This window comes from Xylona heveae (genome assembly GCF_001619985.1).
Source record: "Xylona heveae TC161 unplaced genomic scaffold L228scaffold_2, whole genome shotgun sequence".
NCBI classification, from domain to species: domain Eukaryota; kingdom Fungi; phylum Ascomycota; class Xylonomycetes; order Xylonales; family Xylonaceae; genus Xylona; species Xylona heveae.
In genome coordinates, this window is record NW_017264194.1 from 568947 (window position 1) to 592256 (window position 23310).

Consider the following 23310-nt stretch of genomic DNA (forward strand, 5'->3'; position numbering starts at 1 on the left):
ATGGTAGTGGTTGTAGTGGTGGGGGGTGTTTAAGGGAGAACCGGAATTCCTCACGCCTAGTGTCAAAACTAGTTACGCTCGGGACGCGCGATGAAAACGTGATCTTCGAGTCGTCGGTCTCAGAATAATGAATTTTGAGTGATCCATTCTACCCAATCGGGGCTGTTTGATCGACATCGGCGAAGTCAAATTTGATCGTGGCGACGAGTGACTATGCATCATCTTCACCACCGTTTCTTCTTGCTCCATTGTTTCGACCAAACCAAGAGGGGAAAAGACGTGGAGAAGGATTGCGTCTTTGGGGCGATTGCCAAATGACCGAGCCATGCGTTCTGTTCGACGAACTGAATAAGGAGGGAGGGGCGTGAATGGACGACGACATCGGCGGGAAAATAGGAGCGCCGACCAGGGGCCAGGGTCCGAGCCAAGACCCAAAGCATGGATGCTGTCAGGGTGGTAGGAGACGCGAACATGGGGAGCTGACATTGGACGCTGCCAGATTGTCGAACGCTGGGATCGGGAACCGATTGAGAGGGTCCAGGGACCCGGTTCCGATCGCATGCTGTTGGTTGATTCACCAATGGGAATGTGTAATGGAAACTCAAATCATTCATTAGGGAGTGTCGTAGTGGCATCCGGGACAGGCCCTCCGCTGCAAATACCGACCGATGCGAACAAGTCTCACTCCATAGTGGGTAACCTTACAGTTGACCACGTTTGGACCGTGCGGCAAGGGAGCGGCCGTCGCCGCTTCGGGAGCCCGTCGCGCGTGGAGCGCCGTTGCGCGCGCTGAATTTGGTCCAGTTCAGCTGCAAGCTATCGTTTTTCTGGGCACCCACCTTGCGCAAAGCTGGACCCAGCTAGACGGCCATTGAAATCAGGCGCCCCCCATTTCTCTTTGGTCGTGCTTGCGACTCGATGGCGCAAGGGCGAACCGTCGTGGCACCCAAACTGATAATTTTCCACCTGGCCATGACCGAGGGACTGGTCATGCATGCCTCTTGCAGAACGCCTTCACACGCGAGTGCGAACTTGGAACGGTTTGGAGCTCAGTTTCGGCCATATGGGAAGCTAAACCACCCGTAACGACGACCGACTGCTCAAGGGGTAACATGAAATCGCCAAATTGTGTGGTGCATAGGAGAGCCTGACCACAGCTGGCGTCTCCTATCCAGGCCCGAAAGGGAAAATGATAAATAAAAAGAAAAGTAAAAGGAAAAAGGGAGCGGCCTCCAGGCCGCCAATACCATGGAGAAGTCGCGCAGGTTTGGCCGTCTCTCGAAACCGCCGAGACGGGACGATGAACAATAGGGTCCAAGGCTAGAAGACGCAGCCAACGTCGACGGCGGCGACGGTGACGCTGGCTGAGCCAGACCAGATCGGACAAGCAGCAGCAAAAATATGGTCGGCGATCCCGAGACTGGGCACCCCAATCAACGTTAGACACCTGGGGTAAGATTCCAACGCCTTCAGACCGATCCAAGCTGAGACCAAGAAGGGCGACCACCCTCCTAAGTCGGAGAGGATCTAAACCGACCCTTGGAGGTTGGGAGGGGCTCGACAGGGGATTATCGGGAAGAGTTTTCGCTAAATGTCTCCCAAAACAGAAAAGGTCATGCTGAGCCATGCCAACCGTGCGTCGGTATGCTCGCCCAAAATGGCCACTGGCATTGCTCCATGCGTCGTGACGGCAATCCTGGTTGCTCAAATGAGCTGAAGACCATCCATTGCCTCTCTCGATTGGACCCCGGCAGCTTCCTTTGGCTCATTTGACCTGTCCGATCGGTGCATCTCATGCTCAATCTGGCAATGAGCGTCATTGCTCTTTCTCCCAAGGAGGAAATCACTTTAACGGGATTCAAGCACGATATTAGTTCAGATCAGATTGGGGAACAGCAGGCAGATCTGCGGAGGGCCAAAGCTTTCCATCATCTTAACCAGGAACTCAAGCCCACCCTCCCCTATTCAAATTCTGGTTTCCCCGTCCACCCGTGCTGCCCTCCCAACGGCGTCTTGGTGATCCCAATATAGTCTTGACCAGATGATCCGAAGAAACTTTTGATTGTCATGAACAAGGTAGAAGCTCGTGCCGAACACAATCTGAATCCCTACCTCCAACAAATTGTGCAATTGCCTGCAATTGGAACAGAAAAATACATCGATTGGAAAACGTCATTATTATTATGATTGCTCTAGCTCGTGTATTTCAAGTCGATGGGCTCGAGTAGTTTTATTGACTTGCCATGGCGGCTCACCTGTCGAGCAGTAGCGTGTCGCTCCAATGTACGAATCGACAAAAACGGTTTTCGATCGTCGCGTGAACAGTCACACCCACAGGTACGGTTCCGAGAAATGTACTTGGCGTTCAACCTCGTATCTGCCAAATTGACGGTACTCCAAAAGTGCAAATAAATATATTTTATTGTGTCGCAATAGGATGCAGATGACGTTGGTCCACACCCATGATTTTTTAGTCGCGTTGTCGGTGATAATGTTTGGCAAGATGATGATCGAAGCAGTGGCCTGGCCGTTGGAAGCACCAATTCTTTGCTGTTGACACCGAGAAAGCCAACACACCCACCGCTCACACCTATAATCGATACAAACACACAACGCAAGCTTGATCTCGTAATTGTTAAAGAAAGGACCTCAGAGGGGAGAAAGCCCTTCAACTTACTATCGAGACTCTTCGAGTCAAATGGTCGATTACGGCCAAGGAACCGGCCGCTATGACAAGAACAGGAAGTCTTGCGAGGGTTCGTCATCTCCGAGATGATGCACTATCCGGCGCGAGGGGACGGGCTTCCGCCCTTGGGTCACCCGCCATTATTGCCAAAAGTCCCTTAACGGCTCTACCCACACGATTGGGGCGACTCTTTGGGCGGTCCTACGGCCCCCAAAGGCTGGACAAAATCTGGACCCATGACAACGGGCCAGGCTGCACCTAATGCGCGCGGGAATCCTCAGGTAGCACGCAGCAGCAGGTCGAAGCAGAGGAAATCTGCGGCCACCGCGGCAGCTGCCGCAGTCTCCAGATGACTTTCTTTTCTGTCCATTTTCCCGTAGGCTCTCCTACCCGCGAGGATGGATCGACCGATGAATGGTTCAGCGGCCTGTCCGCTCGGGTCGGTTCAGCTTCCTAGCCTAAAGGGCTATAGAGCTGGCGGAAACTTCGGACTAAACGAAGATTTGACAACCCTTGGTTTTGTGATTGAACCGTGGATTAAATCTGGCTTGGCTCTGCTCTCAATTAGCGGTGGTATAAGTTAGACGAAAACTATTCACCTTATGATATCGTGGTGTTATGAACAATGTGAGGGGAAAATTCCTCCCACACACAAGCCATGAGCGTTGAGAAAGTTGGTGGGGTGTACTTGCTTCGGGTAAAATACCCCAGGGCTTGGAGGTGTAGTTCGTTGCAAGACTTCTTGACCCCAGAGAAGACTTACCATTGGAAGGTAACCAATCTCGTATACTCACAGCCCGCGCTCATTCCAAGTGAAAAACGCCCTCTTCGTCCTGCATACCTGAACCTCACGCCCCACTGATCTGTCGCTTCTTTTTGCTTTGATGCCTGCATATACGGAGTATGCTCCGTAGCATTTCTACATTTTGTCGTTCTAAAATAAGAAGAGCATAATTCAGGAGAGTCTGTGAATAAGTTTTATGTGGAACAAACTCCACTCTCCTTGCACAGCGACGTTGCATAGGGCAAAATGTCCAGTCTATCATGGCAAAGAGAGGAAACGAAAACGCCTCTGGGAAAAGCTAGTGAGACACGACAGGGTGTGGTTTTCTCACACGGAAACGGCGAGAAACCAAGTTCATGGATAGAAAATCTCGACCTGGTTTTTTTTTTTTTTTTCATGTCCGTATTGTCGAGAGGGAGAATAATGTGAGGACATGTCAAAATATGTCCGAAAAGAGAGTGAGTGAGGGTAGATTTAAAAAAGAGGATGGTGGCATGCAGGGAGCCAAATATCTCGGATTATGCATACACAAAGGTACTCCTTACGAGTTATTGTGGAAGAAGTACCGTGGCAGCGCGTCTTACTGGCTGAAACCTTATCTGACCCTGCTGCCGTTGGCCTCCCTCCCTTTCCCTCGGGTTTGCCGTATGCTTGAAAAGTCTTGATGATTGACGTTTCCTCTTGCGTCGTATCGCTGAAACCCGCTGCAATGCACCTCCGGTAGGGTGCCATGCAATCGATATCCCAAAGGGAACGAGCAGATATGCCACGCAGCAGAATTAACAGCCCTCCTTTCGAGCTGCATACCCGATCAGGAAAGATGCCGAGGTGTTAAAAATAGCTTGTTTTTGCTCTGGTTGTCCTTGATTCTGACGCTGCTTACGAGTAAGGTACTAAGGTAGGCAGGCATCAGAGTCTCCGGCTGGGATTTCGCTGAGCCGGGTCAGATAATAGCTTGATCGAGGAAATAGGGTGTTATCTTCTTAACTCAAGAATTAAGGAAAGAAAGACTACGGATGTAAGGTACCGTGCGTTTGCCGGTATATTATTGATGGATTACGCCTCGGCCATCAATAATGCGCAGCTCCGTATGATTGGACAAAATACGGCATAGGTACTTTCGTATCTCATAACTACCTTAAGGTACCTTACCTAAGGTAATTTTATGTCGTGGGTGTTTGAACAAGCTTGAACTCTCGGACATTACCGCAGTACAAGCTCCTTGTGGAGGCAAAAATAAGCCTCGCCTGAATACGCTCTCGTCAGATTCCCTTTGTGGTCAATTCTGTTGAATCAACAATGGAAAACACTCTGTTCGACAAGGGCCATCCCTGAACCAACGGATCAACATCTCTTTAACCACCGTCGTTAGTTTAGTGCTCGATCTTAGCTCATGGTTCTAACGCTTCTCTAGCGGGACGTGGTCCACTGTGTTTATTATTTTCCCCCTGTTCGCTTCACAATGGCTTTTTCGCCGACTCCGACCCACTTGTAATCCGTACAGTGCATAAAAAATTGCATCATAGATGTAGCTTTCAGCTGCCTCGACGTTATAGCCTTACCCACTTTTCTCTTTTCTCCCCTTCCACTTCCCCCTTGTCTCTGAATTAAAGAGATCTATGGAGTAATTATTCTGTGATTACCTCGGTACACTACTCTGCCACACGTTATAGCGTAACGCTCTTATTAACCCGGTTCCTCTGTCCAAGGATCCACGTCCCTCGGTCTTTCGGTTTCCGCTCGTTACGAGTACTTGGAACACACCAAAACAAAAAAAAAAAAATATTCGCCGCACCTCAGGAGAAGGACCATGCTCCTCGTCCGTAGTCTCTAACGGTAGGGAGATGGAGCTAAATCGTTACGCCTTGGTTGATCCCTTATCTGACACGGTGGCCATGCGCTACAGTTTGGAACAGCCTGCGCCGGACGCATTGCTCTATTGAGATTAGAATTCGGACGCCCCGATCTTGGGACGATGGAGGGCAGTGATTCAGCCATGCAGATTAGCTCTGCAATAACGATCGGACATGCCAGATGTTTATGACGATCTTAGTTAAGCCTCGTCTGACAATCGACGGTTATAGAGTACTGCTGTACTTTCTAATGCCTTACGAATCATTATTACACTCAATATATTACAAGGTATCGCCGAACTAAAACCTCAAAAGTATGTGCGATGAATTAATGACACTAAGCATATTATTTGTTGCTCGGCACCGAGAAAGACGATAAAGTCGAGCGGATTTATTTCGGGGAAAATTCCATATTGGAGATATGTGATCTCCTTTAATCTATAGCATCATCATTGAATAGACCAGGCCTCTCCCTACTCGATCTTTGTCACCTGTATTCGTAAGAGTACTCTGCAAGGTGAAACATGTAGCAACGTTCCTAGTCTGTAGTCTAGCTTGGACGGCTTCAGAGAAAGGGGGAGTAATGCTTGTGAAATCTTGGAGAATGTGAGCATGACCATGTCCGCTGGGTGTTATCGGATCCTTACGACCTTGGATCATTTTCATTATATTGTCACCAATTTATTTGTGTGTTTCGAATGTAAACTTATTTTATTTTTATTTTATTTTTTAAAATAAAAATAATGGTAGAAAAAGATAAGTAAAATAAAATAAAATCCCGACTCCAAATTAAATCATGCAGAATAGAAAAGCATAGAATTAAACAACTTCAATAACATCAATAGAGAAATTATAATATAAATTACTCCGTATTTTCTTGTTGAATATTCCGGAGTCCTCGGTCGTCGAGATCTCTCTACTGCTCATCGCCCTTTTGGGAGATTCGACGGGTTTCTGCTCACGTCCAAGTTGTACCAATCAATGCGCACAGCGAGCTCCCGATCCGATCGGGAGGATCGGCGACATGCATGATCTCCCGTCCTCATTTGGGACGTTCCAAGATGAGCGACACCACAGCTCTACCAATAATCACACTCTTTTCCCACTTTGATCCTTTACCTCGGAACCTTAGATCCAAGGAAATCACCCTGCTCATCCAGCTCTCAACTTTTTGGCTTTTCTAAGCTTGCTTAGCTTCCCCGGCTTTCGTCTCTCTCTGTCCCTTGTGTCTCCTGCGCTCTACAGTCCATATTACTGAATTCGTCCAAAAAAGACGCGCTCTCATCTTCATACTATCCCGTTTATTTGACGCCTCAATATTGCCTCGCTGCTTGCCTTCTCTGATCTTGTCGATCTTTACTCTCTTTTGCTATTGATCATTCCAAATAGTTGTACTGTACCCCGCCACCATGTTCTGGTGGGCCCCCCTCTTTTCTCCGCTCCATTCTACTACCATCAGCTACCATCACTTGCGTAACCTTGTCGCCTTTTTTCTCTTCTCATATCCGCCATTGCACTGCGCCATACAGCACTACCCTGGCGGTGAAAAGAAAACTACATACAGGGGATAATGTTGTCACCAAGCTACAGTGGTAGCGTCGTCACCTTCTCCTCACCTCTGGGAGCGCAACGATCAGACGGAGAAAACTCCGCAGCCACTCTGATTGCTGTCGATGAGGCCAAGGGTAAAAGATGGATCCAGGCAATCGAATCAACTAACTCACTAGAGGCAAAAAACAAAAAGGGTCTCCATATGATCAATCTGCTAATGCAGCTCACAAATCTAGCTCAGATATCTCGATCTACTACCTGGAAGAAACGGAATGCAAAAAGCAATATGACTCAAACGCCATCAGGTCTCTACACATTTCCGTTTGACTTCCTCCCGATCCGACCCTAACGCGAATCCAAGGAATGACCCTTTGAAAGGCAGACATGCATACTCGTCTATGGCAGCCTCATTCGTGTTTTCCCTTGATCGCTTCATCTGCAGTTTCAACGACTTCGCAGCTGTCACGCTATCCCATCGTCTCGCCATCTCAGATTACGCGGTCACCCGCTTTCTAGATCGCCGGGGGGTTCCGCCCCTCCCTTACCCCACTTGTCCCAAATGCAGAAGGTAAGTGGCAAGGCCTCTGGCGCTTCCTCGGGTGGTCGGGTTATGGAGTGTCGATGTGTCTTAAGCCTTGGTCTCGACGGACCGGGCGTTGAGAAAGAAGACCCTGGTAAGAGGAGAACAAGAAGAACAAGAAGAGCAGACTCGTCCAACGAATAGAGGCCCGTCTCTCAAGGCTCCAGACAACAACGTAAGTGTGCATCCGTTCCCTTTCTGTCAAGAATGAGGAGAGTCCAGCACACCCTCACAAAGGAGGGTATCTCCATGTTTCCCGTCCCGACTCCCAGGTCGAATCAACTCCAGTGCTCCTGAACGCAGGGTTTCGGAATTGTCCAATAGCCGCAACGTGAAGGCTCTCCAGCATCTCCTCATGAGACATGTCCGTTCTCTTAGCCCTTCTCTCTTTTTCCATCTCTCTCACTCTCAGCTCTCTCCCCCCTGACAAGCTTGGTGTACTGTATTCTATGCCATGCCATTACATTGTCCACGTCGCTGTACTGTACTGCACTGTACTATACTGTGGAACTCCTATATCTCCGCAACGAAAAGAAAACGAATAAATCCATAACCAACGACCAACTATACGTTTGTACCGCGTACCTCTTCAATCCAGGTAAGCCTAAAGTTACTTTTGACCAATAGCACTCTCTGCTGTCCCCTCCATGTTAACTACTGGCTCCTTTATTCGTCCCGATGTTCATCCGTTTGTCCCGAGTCTTCTTATTCGTCCAGGTGTCCTTCATTTCTATTCTATTCTACTCTACCAGAGGCCCCTAATTCTTTACCCGGGCCAAGTGTCTCTTCCATATCTACCGGGCCCCCCATTTTTTTCTTCTTCGGGGGACCAGTGCCGCTACATACATACCTTACCTACATTACTCCCTACTCCCTACTAGTTGGTTCATCCTCCTCCTTCGTCTTCTTCTCTTTCGTGTCTTTCTTCTCCTCTATATTCCTTGGTATGGGACCAATGAACAGGAACAGTGAAGACTGAACATTGGAGGTAAATATGTTGTTGGTTGTCTTCTGTACATAGGTAGTATCACCGTTAGTTGGGGACTCCAAGCTCATTAAACCCCCTCACCCCGGGGTAGTTACTCATAGTTCTGGGCCTCTGGGCTAGAGGCGTCGGTGCTTATGGCTTTAAGATACCTACCTAGTTTTGAGGATGATAGGATACGTACTCTGTAAATACCCCGGACACCGGGACACCTGGACAATTGGACGATATGCATAATCTTCTCAAAAGAGCAAAGAGTAAGTAGCAAGTGCAGGTGTTAAAAGTGAAGAGGTAGGTAGGCAGGCCAGGCAGGCAGGGCAAGCGGCGGGAGGTTCCTTGGGGCCCTGGTGTCCTGGGCCGGGGGGAACTGCGGTGACGCCCGGACGCCCGGACGCCCGGATGCCAGAACGCCAGAACGCCAGAACGCCCAGGACGCCAAAAGAGCGAAAGAGCGAAAGAGGGCGAAAGTAGAAGAGCGCGGACTCCCGCGGGGCCTGACTGCTCCCGGGAGATCAAAACCATGGAATCCTGTTTTTTTTCCTTCCCACGCCTGGCACATAGGCACACTGGCACACTGGCCACCACTAAGCAGTGCAAGACGGTGGAAGACGGTGCAAAGCGGGTGGAAATGGGGTTTGATAATATCTTTACACAGTACGCTGTACAGTAGCCGGTTTTTATTGGGGAGAGGGGAGTGGGTGGGCGGGACTTTGGGACCTCTGGGATAAATTACTGGGTACCTAGGAAAGGTATGGTAAGGTACCTACCCACCTAGAAGACCAAACCAAAGAAATCAACGAATCTGAATTGTCATCCAAAGTGTCAAGGTACGGTAGTACTCTGTATTCCAAATGGAAAAAAGGAAAAAGCGCCTGTGGCGTTCCTCAATGGGCGCCGCCTCGCAGAGCAGGCCATCTAAAGATTCCCCCAGTCTAAATTGCTTCCCCGAAAGTAGACCAACCAATTTCCAAAATGGCAACATATTAACTGACAATGAAGTATCGCAAAGCAGGTAATTCAGAAAGAAGACCAAAAACATTTAGAACTAAAAAAGAATACCATGGGGCAAAAAAAAAAAAAAAAACAACTAGGACTGCAATAGAAGATTAGACATGAAAGAAGAGAACAAGATCAAAGGAGATGTAAGATAAAGGAACAACAAAAAAAGACAAACGGATTTCCAATCCTGGGTATGTAATTACTGCAAAATGTGTCTCCGGCGCACACCTCCCAAAAGGAAAAAATGGGAAAAAGGGAAATAACACCAAAAGGGAGTAGTAATTCCCAAATCTATCCCAAGCTCGAGCCCAATCGTGATCTGCCGACACGCCATAATCCGTCCCCCTTGTAAAATCAAAAAAAGAGGATCTTCGATCTTTTCCCATCTCGAAATCCTTGACCCTGTCCTCTAGGCTTCCCTATGAGATATATCACACCGATAACACACCGATAGGCCCAAAAGCAACAAGGCACAAAACGACAGAACAGATGATGCAACCAGTAAGAAACCCACCAAAAAAAAGCCCATCAACCCCGTCACCCCATCATAACCAAATATCTCCGCCTTCCCCGGCGACCCACTTACGCCATGCCTCTTGGTATGCCTCCTCCAAGTCACGCACCCAACGCCGAGTATCGAACAGGGCGCTTGTCCACCGGCTCTCATACAGCATCTTGCGCAGCTCCACCAATCGACCCGTGCCCTTGCCATGATGGCCCAACTGGGTCGCATATCTTAGCCCACTGGCCAATGCAACCGCTCGCTCCTCAAAGTCTTCTTCGCTTCTGGCGATCAGATCCCGCGCAGCTTCCTTGCCTTCTGGGCTCTTTGGTAGTGCGCCTTTTAGGATTGACGCCGCCATGCGTGAGCACATCTTGTACTTGTACCTTGGCAAAGTCAGGAGAGGCGTGCCTGACCACAGAGTATCAGCGGCGGTGGTGTGAGCATTACACTCCGGGGTATCGAGAAAGAGATCGCACACTCTGGCCCGCGATATGTGCTCATGCTTGGGTGCAACATCTGTAAAGATGATCCGCGAAGCCACCTCAGCTCCTGCCCACAGTAGCGCTGTCTGTTTGAGGTTCGTTTCTCCCAAGTCCGGAAATCGGAGAAGCCAAAGAATAGCCCTGGGCACTCTTGCCAGAATTCGCAGCCATGTGCGAAAGGTTGATGGGTCAATCTGACAATGTCCGTAAGTAATGAACACAAAAGTTTTCCAAATAGTAAAAAAAAAGATTGCTGAAGCGTAACATGCCTTGTACAATTGATTAAAGTTCCCAAGAATAATTGAATCGTCTGGCAGAAACGGAAACAGCTTCTTTCGCATTTGCCATCTCCTTGCCTGTTCCTCGTCCCAATCTAGTTGTCTGCCTCGAGCGTCGGGTGCGCTCTGCCTGTGATCGCAACAAAAGAATGTGTCTCGTGCCATGATTAGATTTTCCGAGTAGATCCAGTCATCATTACTTGCGCCAAAACTCTCATCCACGATGGAGTCGTCCAAGTCAACATTGCGACGCCACGGTCGTAACGCTTCCCGTGGAACTGCAGTCTCGTCGGCCAACAAGTAATCGCACCACTCGGCACCCAAAGAACCAGCAAAGCCCATAAAGGCCATTTGGATCGGCGCTGGTCTCGCGGCGAAGATTTCGTTCCTTGCTCCTCTGGTATAACCGTTGAGATTAACTAGAATATGGATCCCGTCATAGACAATCTGACTGACAAGACGCTCAGCAGACCAACTACTCGCATCGTGGAAAACCGGCGCCTCTCGTTCAATCTGCTGACGGTGTACGGAATGATCGCTCGCTGTTGTTGCATAGCAGAACGCTTTGACTTTTGCAACATCATGAAACCCAAATGCGGATTGCATCAGGTGTGCTAGCGGGTGATTGTTAAAATCGGAAGACACGTAGCCAACATTCAAACAGGGCGCCGGTGGCGCAGGCGGCGGATAGACTGTTCGAGGAAGCCAGGGAGCACGTAGTGTCGATGTTGATATTCGCAGGGCATTGCGCTGAGAAATCATCCGGATTTGCTTTGCTGTTAGAGGGCATGTAAATGTATGAAAAGGAAGTACGGTAGGAGCACTGGGAACTGCCAAGGATGGTGGAAGTTGTGGCCTTGCGTAATTCGAGAAATCCCGCGCTCTTTGTAGAATATATCGGTCCTGATACCATTGCCAGGCAATCCTCTTCATTGCTCGTTCAATCAACCTCACCAACCTTGCGCCTTCCCACGGCTGTCCGGCCCAGCGACTCAAGGCTCGCCCAAGGCGAGATGCCTGCTCATTGTGAAGAGCGTCTTGACGATCAAAAGTCGCCGACAGCTGCTTGAGCAAGGTCTCTGGTGTGGCGGATAGTGTTCCCCTTCCCCAGCTTTCTCCGTCAACGAGCTGCTTCTCCACAATATCGACAACGCGCTTGATCCAGCCAATATTAGGAGCATTCAAGGGCACGGAGTCAATCAACATTCCGGTCTCATCAACGTGCCACCGATCCCGCTTTCCATCTCGGAAAAGAATGCCGCCTCGCCCCGTCCACCCACAGACGGAGTTGAGTGCATTAGCAAGGCCACAAACAGCTTCAGCAAAGTCAGGATTCGAGGCCACAGCGCGTCTGTAATAGCCAATGGCGTCGCCAATCCTCCCTTGATCCTTCACAGCGTTGGCCAAGTTCGCCAATGCGATATCAAAAGTCCCATCGCAAGCAACCGCTTGTTCGTACATCTTTATGGCAGCAGCAAGCTGCCCAATGTCTTTGAGAAGGCTTCCCAGGTTTGTATATAAATGTGCGTGTTTCGGATCAAGGTTGAGACCGTAATTGTAGTATGAAAGAGCCAAGGCTATTCCGCTACCAGGCACAACACCGGGAATGGGTGGCAGCTGTGAGTTATTCATGTTGACTGGCCGAGTTGTTGGTACTGAGTGTTGCACACTAGCGAAGAGAATGCCGACGTTGTTGGCAGTGGAAGGACTGGGTTGGAGCGAAAGCGAAAAGTAATACAAGGCAAGGATATCTCGGACGCCAAAAGAAGGTCTCGGTGATGTGCTGTTTGACGACATTCCATCTTGAAATATCTTTGCCAGAGACAAAAGAGAGTTGCTAGTGGTCAGAATGGCAGCATTCTTAGCAATCTGGTTGGGAGCCTCTTTCAAGCCGGGCAATTCGCCAGGGCCTGGGAAGAGTAACCTTGCCGTTTGGAGTGCTTGCTCCGGCGAGAGAAGTACAATACCGTTGGGGGTCACATTGACCTCTTCTCTCGATGGAAATGCGGAGCTGGTAGAGACTGCCCGCAGTATTCGAGTTATGAGTTCTTGAATACCCTTGATTCTGTGGCCGACAGCTATCATGACTGCATCTTCAAATGCTTTTGCAGCTGCAATATTATTCCCAAGAGCGTAAAGCATGTTTCCTTTGGCATGTATCAGAGCGATAATCCTTCCGTTATCAGAACCCGGAAGAGCAAGGTTGCTTGACAAAGTCGTGGATTTGAATGGCCGATCGTCCTCCAGAATTCTCCTAGCTTGCAAGTCATCATCCTCATAATCAAATATTGCCCTATCGAGATTGTCAAATATAGAGCTACTCGATGAAGGACTCCTTCGACTAAAATGGTCGTCTATACGATCGAAATCTGGGACCATGTCATTTTTCGGAACTTCCAGGGACTGTTCAATGAATTCTATTAGAGAGATGGCTTCTTTTGCTCGGCCGTTTCCGCAGAGAAGAGCGACAAGATGCTCTACAGCTTCCAAGTAACTTGGACGTAACTTGATTGCCCGAAGCCAATACTGTTCTGCCTCTTCTCGTCGATTTAATGCCAGGAGGGTTGCTGCCAGGTTCGAGATAGCCTCAACATGACTGGGAAATATGTTAGCGACCTAGAATATTCGATGACAAGAGAATGCGCGATATACCTGGGCTCGATTTCGATAATCATCAGATACCAACTTAGCGCCTTTGTGTAATCACCAAGTCCATAAGCCAGGCAGCCACCAAGGAGCATTCCATCTATCCATTTCCAACCGCCATCCCGGCAAAGGGTGGTAAGCAATTCCAGGGCCGTTGTAGCTTCAGCAGAAGCGGAATATAGCCCTACTACGCCTGCATTATTATTCCCCGCCGGCAGTCCAAATTGATTCCCGTGATGAGGGCCTCGAAGCCCTGTATGGCTTGTGAATGATGCCCAAGTGGGAGGTTCGGCCTTGCTCCCCCAATTGCCAACAAAAGGGAGCTTCTCGTTGATTTGGTGTCTCGACGAACTTGGCTGGGATGATGGATCCACGCCTGAATGCGGCAGCGCACTGGAAACATTTTGATGTATGGTGGTCGGCTCATTATGGAATCCACCTTTCGACTGGATCTGGTGATTGCAGTCTTTGCTAGAGTTGATGAAAGTGTTCGCAGACGCAACCGAGGATCGGCCCGGGCGACGAGGAGGGTTCAGGTATATTGGCTTTGAAGGACGATGCGAAGGATGGCTGGATATATCATTTCTTGTCGCCTTCTGGAACGCCAGAAGTTTTCTATAAACAACATGAGCCCATGCCAATAGTTCCTCTTCCGATTCTATCTTTGCTGACTGGATGCCAGCGCGAATTGGCAAATTTTCTCTGCATTGCTCATTAGAGATCATTACACTAGTCAGCAGAATGGTGACTCACGTTAGGAGGGCACTTTGGGCCATAAGTATCGAGGCGTCGCCTGGATGACCTTTATGCAGTGGCAAGTGTGCCGTGGATAATCTATTCGATCCATCTTTTCTGAGTGCACTAACATCTCCCCAACAGTCAAATTGGAGGTTCTCGCCTTTCTTCAATTGAGACGAAGTCGGATCTGTAGCTCTATATTTACTGCAGTGTTCGGGATAAGATAAAGCGCCATAGTCGAGACCATCCTGAAGGCTGTGACGCTGTCCGGGATACACCGGGGGACTCGAAAGAAGGTTGATATCTGGAACGCGAGGAGGATATCTGGGGTCTCGAAATGCCGCCGGCCGATAAGGAACAAACGTGCCATCGGGCCAATATGGGCCATAGGGCCCGGTTATATTGGATGCGGTTGGACCTAGACCCGGTTGGTAAGGCATTTGAAACCCAGTTGCTGTTTGGTGCGCCGAAGGAGGCTTGTATAATTGCAATGACTGCCCAGGGGCCTGATTAAGCATCGAATCTATATTGGTGGAATATTGCGACGGATAAAATTTGAATTGTTTTGAAAAAGCATCATGAGATATGCCAAAATTTCGGTCCTGAATATGAGAGGTGCGAGGTTGCGCTATGGAGCCATACGGTGCTCTCAACCCCGAATCTTGAATGGCACCTCCTTTGCCGTCATTCGTGACAGAGGCAAGAAGGTGCTTTTGGGGGTGAGCTTGGGATGCCCAATCAATAGGAGTGCCATCATACGCTGCTGACAGCGTTCCATTTGGTGTCTTCCTTCGAAGCATATGCTCGGCGCCGAATTGGTTCTCTGACCCGCCATTAAAAATGCCGACGGGTCGCAGATTGCTTGAGAAGTCGGCCTGAAGAGACGGTTGCACATGCTGTTGCTGCTGGGCTTGTAATGACGCTCGGATCCATTGAGACGTGGTGTCCGGCTGCATGAGCATGCCGGTATCTGGAGAGGTGGCTTGAGAGCCCAGGTAGTAGTTGCTAGGATGCGACTGCATTTGAGAGAATGGGAACCCCGTAGGACGTAATTCGAGGGCTGTTGACGGTAGCATATTGGTGAAGTATCTATTCGAGCTCAACGAGGTTTGACGGATTCTTGAAGTATCCGCCGCGTACCAGAGCAACGAAGGCGGGCAGGCGTATCACTGGGCGATTATCATTGAGGTTGGCGCTTTCGGTACCTATTCCTTTGCGATCTCTGGCGACGGTTCCAACACATGACATCTCCGCTATCATCCTCAGGTCCGGCCTGAAGGACTGAGGATGACAAGGCCGCTCCCCTCCTTACTCTCAATAGCCCGGGATATGCGGCTTCTTGACAGGGCTGAGCGGAAGACACGGTTGGGACCACCGAATAGGTAAATCTCGAGACTGATGGAGCCTCGGAGCGCCCTGCGGCCGCTGTTTTGACGATATAGAGAAAGAGATGATGGTGGCTTCTTCAGGGCTTAGGATCAAGATCGTTCTGGAAAGATGTGCAGTACTGTAGGTTAGGTAGGCTTATTTTGCGGCGCGCGAATCGACACAGTGCCCTGAGCAAGTTCACCGGCAGGGGCGATGGCAGTACCGAGCAGGTACAGACAGGCTGCGGACTGGCCCCGGGAATCCGAAGTACTTTTCTGGCGAAGGAGGGGTTCCCCGTACCTCGATCTGGCCAAAGTCACAGATGCGTACGAGAGTCTCTCTACTTGATCGAGTCTGGCCAGCTACACTGGGTGGGAACTAGCCAGAAGTATCGCGACAGACCACGCTTGCCAAACTCGGGTTTGATGAATCACTTTTTCCATGGCCTTCCGACCTGAAAGCTTCCTCGGGGGAGATTATTGTGCCATTTGGGGGGCGTGGCTGACTTGGGTCACCACAGGGGCGCCTCAGCGGCTGCACCCGAGCGGTGCTACGTAAGGCCCCAGGCACCCAACACAAAATGTTTCTATAAGAAGTTTCCGGGCACTAAACTACTGCTGGTGGGATACTTACCTTACCTAGCAATGCGCGCAACGCTTTAGCTTTGGTTTTGGCTTTGCTAGCGGACTTGTGCTGAACAAGCCCAGGGCATAGAATTCTTCTTCAATAACCCTATCTAATCTTATTACAAAGGAGCTTGGATGGAAATGGAGAGTGTTGTAACTAATAAGATGATGATTTTCATTGACTGCGATGAGAAAGCAGGTACGGAGTAGGTACCTTACTGTACTGACAAACGGCCCATCAGGGTCCTGCAACGGTCGCTGGCCAAATCTCCACAGTGGGGACTGCAAGTGTTATCTGCTCATCAGCCTCGCCTTTATCTAGACCGTAGCGCCGTTCCTTGACCTGTATGTGGCACCCGCAAACAATACTGTAGCATACCGAACAACACATCTTACGAAAAGCGGCTACCGGCGATCTTAAAGAAAGGTAATATCCCAAGGACAGAAGTGTAGCCTATCGTTCAAGATGTTTACTTAATCTGATAAGAAAATATACCAATTTTTGACCAGCTTATCGGTATTTTGTACACACGATTGTTCAAAATCATCGGATCTAATGCCCCCATACATTTGCTCTCAAACCTGCATCGCTATGAAGAGTATAGCCATAACTTGAAAAGACGTTCCACCATTGGCTGTTTAGTCATGTAAAAATGTTGATGTAAATAGTGCGCCCGAAAAAGAAAAAGAAAAATCAAATTGGTATCGTCACGCTCTGACCATGACGCCATAACTGTCGCTTGCAGAGCAGTAAATCGAACCATGCCCAAGGTATGAGAAAAAGACAAGAGATTAATCAAACGTTTTTGAAGAGTGAAAATGCAAATTGACAGGGGATAGAAGCCCCACAATAAGTAAAGAAAAGAGAATAAGAGTTTATCCTCCGAGGCGACGGCGGCGACCTCGACTCCCCCCCTGTGGCCGCTGTGCCAATACTTCTCGCAACTGGGGATCATCCCTGTCTATTTCCATGTGATGTACTCGCACGTGCCTTCAAACGACTATCAGCAGTTGCTTCGGAAACAGTGTACGTAGCTAGCATACCTTTGGAGGTTGTCGGGTCGGGGATATTTATGCTCACGGTCTGGACAAAACGGACACCGATATCCAGGGGATTCGTGAACGAGTCCATGCCGGATCATTTCGTTCTTTCGCTTGAACCCTCGACCGCCCACGCCGCGGGGACAGCCGGGCACCGAACAGAAATGTGGCCGTAGTTGCGAGTGCACGGTAGCGTGGGAGCTGATCAGATAGTTAGTTTGAGTTGCATCTTCAGATTGCGGGAGCGCGGACAGGACATACTTGAGCAGGTACTGCGTTTGAAAAGGCGGTGCGGTACATCCTGGATACTCGCATCGAAATCCACTAGTAGAAAGAGACGCTGTTGCAGGAGAATGGCTGTAACGAAGATGGCTACTATGATCTGCGTGAAAGGCCAACGGATGATTACTTGAACTATGATTTGAGCTCGTTGAATAACGGTCAATACCATGCTGCTGTTCTGCACCCGGTATAGCTGTAGATAGGGAATGGGCGTCCGTATGATAGACAACACCATGGTCAGGCACTTGAAAATGCCTTCGTGGAGTATAATAAGAGTATGTCGAGGGGGTATTAGAGTCTGGAGAGGTGGATTGAGAAGGTGATGATATGCTTGGGAGCTCTCGAGCTTGGCCGTATCCATTGGTTCGCGAGGACGTCTCATGGTATCCACCATGAGAAGACGTCTGTGTCGGCCCAGATTCGCTAGAAAGACGACGAAGGGCTGAGTGTTCTCGATAAGGCTGTGGATTTGATGGAGCGATGAATTGATTTAGCATGCGCGGGTCTTGGCCACTGAAATTTGTTGTAGCACCTGTCGGCTGATGCGCCGGACCGGTCCCATTAGAGTGGAAAGAGGGACCACTATGGGTGACAGCATTGGATCTGCCATCAAATGACTTCTTTTCTGCAGCTTCTGCTAGCTGCGTTAATTGACTTAATGAAGGCAGGCTTTGTTGAGGTCCATTGTCCTGTGGCATCCGAAATCTTGGCCCCGAAGTCTCCTGCGAGGTTGAGATTGGATGAAGACGTAAGTCAGGCGACTTTACGCTGCCATCGCCTCCACGAAGCTCATCTCCTGGTCCTTGCGAGGGACTGCGTTTTCTATCAGGAAAAGCATTGTGTTGCGTCTGATCTGGTGAGCCATCACCAGGCTCACTGTTTTTCGACTTTGCAGGGCTATTCTGCGTTTGCTCGCTAGAACTTGGGGCGTCGTGCGGCGCCAGTTCTGGATTTTGTAAATTATTTATTTGCCGATTCTCGGCTTCGCGATATCCAGAGTCCGTGCTCTCGTAGGAGACGCCAGGAGCAGAAGATTGTGCGGCATTGAAAGAGCGCAGCGCGTCTTGAGCCGCCTGCGCCGTACTAATCAAATCATGGTCAAGGCCGCCAGGGCCTGTCCCGCGCGCCTTCTCTTCACCATCGCTATGCAAAGGCTCAGAGTCACTAGATTCGGACTCTGAACTCGAGCTTGAACTCGGGGAACACCGCACTTGCTGCGCCACTTCTGGGTAATTAGGTCCCATGAGACTAACTAAAGTGGCGTCACCCTGATTCGCCGCACGCTTTGGATAATTAGAGTATTTTCGACGTCTCTTATGAGAGCTGGTACTGACCCGCTCTGGAGATTGAACTGAATCCTGCGGAAGCTGCGGAGGAGGCGTTGATGCTGGGGTATTAAGCCTAACAATCTTTGCTTGAGGCGGAGGAGTATTTCGGAGTAGGGCGTCGTCGGGATCATAGGATTCTTCTGCCAGTTTGTTGGTTTGGATGCAAAGACAGGCCTCAGCCTTCTTTGCATGAAGGTCTTCTAGGTTTATCGATCCAGTGATTCACTTGATAGAATCAGCAGAAACAACTGCTAGACCGGAGAAAGGAATCTCAATCAGTCAAAATTCCTGCAGGCCTTAAAATTCGGGATTGGATTCCGTGAGGGCCTCGACGCGCGGCTTCCCAATCTCGACTCCTCACGCTTTCCGGCGCTTTGAGAGGAGAATTTGCAGTTCTCACTTGGAACCAAAGCAATCTTTTCTATTCTGGAGTTATGTCAGTAATCATTGAGAAGCGGATGATCCCATTTAGTGCCCTCAAGAGCGAAAGGTTCTCAAAGCCAAGAGACCCATTTAACGCATTTCCCCAGGGATAACAATTTGAAAGACCCTCCTGCTTGGCAGTAAATTGAAGAATGATTGAATGAATGAGTAATGCACGAATCCTATCTTCATCATGCATTTCCTCCAATGGCCGCAAGGTCAGGTGACCAATTCATTTTCTAACCTGACTGGGCGAGAGAGGCCGCCAAAAGAACAGAACCAAAAAGAGGAAATATTAAATGCAAATGTTTCAAGCAAATCGCCATTCCTCCGAGACATAAATTCATCCCAGCTGGGACAATGGCAAACAACGAGCACAAGAACGCGATGGAGGTATTGCAAGATCCAGAAGGTTCGCTTGGCTGCGAAGCGATGGTAAGGGGATTTCATCATACCTGAAATAAGGATCGCCTTTGAAGCTTAAGAATTCAAATTGCAAGGCTGAGGAGCCTGAAAACACATTGAAAGTTGGCTATTCACGAGCTCAGAAGTCCGCAATTCAAAAGCTCGTGATTATTGTCGTCCACCACGCTTAAAACCGGGTAGCGAGGATAATCTGGCGTTGTCCTGGGGCAGCCTATGAGTGACCGTAACGGAGAGTATACAAAGTCAAGAGTGATCCTATTGGAGATGACTTTTAGGTCCAAACGCAGCACGAGCGGCCTCTTTCAAATACCACAACGAAAAATATGAAAGTAGCTCTCGAGTAAAATTAGACCAAGAGGAGTGGGGTCGGAGAATCATGAGTCGTCCAAGTGCTGGGATCTGACGGTTTCGAAACTTGATGTCCACTGCAGCACCTCTCTCTGTCTCTCCGCTTTAAATCACCCGGGTACTATTATTTGCGGCTAGACAGCCTCTCTCATTTGTCCTTCTCTGGTTATGGTGGGGGATGTGGGTTGGGCATGTCGTTCATGTCTATCGGCCTGTCGGTCAGATGCCTCTTTTGGCTTAGCTTCTCGCCTATGGCCGTGTCCAACCCCCCGGTCCTGCCGGCGGGACGTTCTGCCAGACCTACAACCTGCCTCCTAAGAAGGCGGAATGGAGAATAACAAGAACCACGCTACCAATGGGCTTGATTCCCAGTGGTAGTAAGTCAGAAAATAAGGCGTATCAACATTGCTTGACTATATTACTATATTGTTAATTTCAACGATTGGAATCCGGCCAAGTATCACGGGATCTACAGTATTCAGTATTTTTGCGTGGTAAAACACCATGAGAGGTTGAGTAGCCGTCTAATTGTGAACGAATAGATCAAACGCATTGATTGAATGTCAAAAAAAGAGAAAGGTGTCGCCGCGTAGAAAAACAGTTTAGCTGACAACCTGGTGGTAAACGGGAAGAGACCAGTCACTACAGTTTACTAGCGAGAATATAGATGGTTATCCATTCGAGTGTTGCCCCAAAAAAAACTCAAAAGGGAATGCTAAATCCAACTCAATCGCCCAGGTATCTGATGTATAAGAGCAACCACACACTCCAGATATTTTGCTCCCTGAAACGCCGAAGTCCATCTTCAACCCGGGGAATAATATATACATGAACTAAAGTACAAAGAATCCACAACCAAAATAGCGCTATTCGTTCAAGCAAACATGTCTTCGGCCCTTTGCCGTCGTCCTCCTCTTCCCTCCAACTTGTCCGCAAAGAGTTCCCTGTTTGAATTGCCGCCAAGTTTTCTGGGAAACAGCTCAGTCGCGTGAGACGGTGCTGGGACTACAGCCGCACCTCGAATAGACATTCCGGGATCCTGTTGTTGCTTGGCCGCTCCGCGGAAACTGAAGCCCTCCAACGGCCTGGAGTCAACAGCAGATGCGGGCATGGAAACCCTATCTTCGAAGCTAAGGGACGCTGAGTGTTGATTATTCGGATTCTATTCCATGACGCTCTTGATTAGCTGCAAATCCAAGTTTATTCATAATTATTGAGTCAATTATGGCAGACTCACCGATCTAGGCATAGAGCTCGATAGACGGCCTTTGAACAAATCCCCAGTCTCGTCTGCAGCGTCGAATGCACCCGAACGACGATGTCTGCTCGTACCAGCTCTGTTTGGAAAGAGTTCGCGGCCATCCGGCAAAACCGATGCATCAGAGGCCAAGGCTCCACCGTTGGTAGCAGTAGCCTTCCCGCGACCGCGGATTTCACCAGATATGTCTGTCCCTACGCCGCCCTGACCGGAGAACAATTCTTTCCCTCTATTTGAAACTGAACGATCCTGATCCCGCACGCGAGAGAGTGGCGGAGATCGTTGACGGTGTCTGCTTCTATGTGAAGTGCCATCGTCTGCGCCATTCCACCCAGGCGAAGCGCTCCTATTTCGGAGCAACCCTGTCTTGTTCCCAGTCTGTTTTGTTGGGAAGAGCTCTTTTCCAGCGGCACGAGATCTTCTTTCTACATCAGGAGAAGAATCACTGGATAATGACCTGCGCCTTCTTGCCCGTGGTTCATCGTCATACAATCCAACGTCAAAGCCGTGCTCTTCGTCCTGCCGGAGCCGGCGTCGGTGCTCTCTCCCATCATATTTTCGCCGCGCACCCTCATCCCCTCTATGACCCTCGTTGCTTTTCTGTCCTCGATACTCCCGCGGGTCATGCTCAGGGTGCATCAAGTAAAACCGACTTGCTTCATAGGCTCGGGGCTTTTTAACGTCGGTGACGGTAGCCAACCTGACTTGAAGAGTCGACTCCGGGTGGGATGCCAAAGATTTTGCAGGTCGAAGCTGACTGGTCGGTAGAGAAGATGGTTCCTCATTCGGAATTAATGAAAAGCAAACCAATGCCTTAAGAGCAATGGCCGGCGTCGGAAAAACGAAATTAGCAGATGTATCATCGATCCATTCGATGCGAGTTGGTGCATTCGAAGGAAAATGCTCCGATGAAAAGGCATTCAAATCCTCTGTCGAAAGCTCATCCAAGCCGCGAATGTAAATTTTGTGTGGTGTTAGTTGTGGCGCATCCTCTGCTTGTGTGACTGAGGCTTCGACAGCAGAAGTTTCCCCGGCAAGCTGATGATCCTACGCCCGAGTTTTACTTAGCAAATGCACGGATCTATCTTGATCGAAGTAACCATACCGTAGCCATACTTTCAGCCTCCATTGCTGTAGGATCATAATCCGGGCCCAAATCGAGATCCATGTCAATATCCATTGCGGGAGGTTGTTGCGCGGCCGTGGCCTCTGTTGATGTTGGGAAAGCACTTGAACTTGCCATTTTCTAAATCGCTAAGGAAATAATTCAGCATGCCCAATTGGTCCAGTGCATGAGACGCAAGAGCTGGAGCTTGGGGGGAAATGAGTTTATTCCAGACACACGAAGTAGTAAATATTACGACCAATTGCTATCTCATACGCGAAACAAAAGCGGCAGTTGCCGCCGGCCCTCTCCCAACTTCTTTACTTGACCGCCAGGGCCGTCCTCTTCTTAACGCTTTCGCAAATGTTTCCTGAGTATCGATGTGGAGGAGGTTCTCCCTCCTCCGCAAACTCTAGAGCACAGCAAACACCTTGATCCTTTGCCCAGTTCTGAACCGCTCGCGCAGGAAGCGGTTCCAATAATTTCGAATCGCACCTACAAACCGGCAGATCACCCATTTCTCTCTGACGTCCGAAGGACTCCAAACGCCGATCTCCCTGAACCGTGTCTGCGGCTATCACCATCACCCGATCGCGATTGTAGCCTCCTCATTGTCAGAACCCAGAAAACTTATATTTTGCCTTGAACAGCCAAGCGCTCTTCTAAGCTTAGTGATGAGCGTTGCTTGTCGAAGACAAATCTGTACTTGGTGTCTTCTTTCCATTTTGACATTCATGTGACGTGTTACCATAGTTTGGAACTTCCATTACTATCTTTCGAAGTAGCCGTGGGTGGTGCTGAAAGAATCGAAACTTGTTATATCTCAGGAGCATCAATTCGTTGGCGTTTCGTCGGTGGCAGTGACAGCAAAGCACTTTTATCTTGCCGGTTACGAGGACTACGAGACCTGCTCTCCGAGTCCTTGTCTGTTCTGCAGCTTGGACAAAAGGGCAAGATCATTCCCGTCGACTCTCTTGTTCTGAGGCGAGTGACTCAGTATCCGACGAATCTGGACCAT

General features: G+C 49.4%; 4 protein-coding genes across 4 annotated transcripts; all 4 read right to left on the reverse strand.

The window, feature by feature from the left end:
- Positions 1–81: 81 nt before the first annotated feature.
- L228DRAFT_243764 (hypothetical protein) lies at positions 82–661 on the reverse strand. Its single transcript, XM_018331762.1, has one exon. The coding sequence runs from the start codon at positions 471–473 to the stop codon at positions 225–227; it is 249 nt and encodes an 82-aa protein (XP_018190552.1). The 5' UTR covers positions 474–661; the 3' UTR covers positions 82–224.
- Positions 662–8400: 7739 nt separating this feature from the next.
- Positions 8401–9096, reverse strand: L228DRAFT_59966 (hypothetical protein). The gene is made up of 2 exons (XM_018336750.1): positions 8596–9096; positions 8401–8465 (listed from the first exon to the last, which is right to left on the reverse strand). Exon 1 carries the CDS (start codon positions 8959–8961, stop codon positions 8596–8598), a length of 366 nt encoding a protein of 121 aa, XP_018190553.1. The 5' UTR covers positions 8962–9096; the 3' UTR covers positions 8401–8465.
- Positions 9097–9496: 400 nt separating this feature from the next.
- L228DRAFT_226947 (glycosyltransferase family 41 protein) lies at positions 9497–15593 on the reverse strand. Its single transcript, XM_018330435.1, has 3 exons — positions 14103–15593; positions 13356–14051; positions 9497–13299 (listed from the first exon to the last, which is right to left on the reverse strand). The coding sequence occupies exons 1-3, from the start codon at positions 15161–15163 to the stop codon at positions 9984–9986; spliced, it is 5073 nt and encodes a 1690-aa protein (XP_018190554.1). The 5' UTR covers positions 15164–15593; the 3' UTR covers positions 9497–9983.
- Positions 15594–20505: 4912 nt separating this feature from the next.
- L228DRAFT_258484 (hypothetical protein) lies at positions 20506–22515 on the reverse strand. Its single transcript, XM_018334088.1, has 3 exons — positions 22293–22515; positions 21167–22234; positions 20506–21091 (listed from the first exon to the last, which is right to left on the reverse strand). The coding sequence occupies exons 1-3, from the start codon at positions 22428–22430 to the stop codon at positions 20804–20806; spliced, it is 1494 nt and encodes a 497-aa protein (XP_018190555.1). The 5' UTR covers positions 22431–22515; the 3' UTR covers positions 20506–20803.
- Positions 22516–23310: the final 795 nt, after the last annotated feature.

Bases quoted from the DNA above. Each gene is read 5' to 3' on its own strand.
- L228DRAFT_226947 (XM_018330435.1), bottom strand. From the start codon at position 15,163: ATGCTACCGTCAACAGCCCTCGAATTACGTCCTACGGGGTTCCCATTC. The intron at 14,052-14,102 runs GTGAGTCACCAT...TGAGCAATGCAG, and splicing joins GCCCAAAGTGCCCTCCTAAC to AGAAAATTTGCCAATTCGCG. The intron at 13,300-13,355 runs GTATATCGCGCA...CATATTTCCCAG, and splicing joins ATTATCGAAATCGAGCCCAG to TCATGTTGAGGCTATCTCGA.
- L228DRAFT_243764 (XM_018331762.1), bottom strand. From the start codon at position 473: ATGTTCGCGTCTCCTACCACCCTGACAGCATCCATGCTTTGGGTCTTG.
- L228DRAFT_258484 (XM_018334088.1), bottom strand. From the start codon at position 22,430: ATGGCAAGTTCAAGTGCTTTCCCAACATCAACAGAGGCCACGGCCGCG. The intron at 22,235-22,292 runs GTATGGTTACTT...ACTCGGGCGTAG, and splicing joins AGGCTGAAAGTATGGCTACG to GATCATCAGCTTGCCGGGGA. The intron at 21,092-21,166 runs GTGAGTCTGCCA...GTCATGGAATAG, and splicing joins CGAGCTCTATGCCTAGATCG to AATCCGAATAATCAACACTC.
- L228DRAFT_59966 (XM_018336750.1), bottom strand. From the start codon at position 8,961: ATGGTTTTGATCTCCCGGGAGCAGTCAGGCCCCGCGGGAGTCCGCGCT.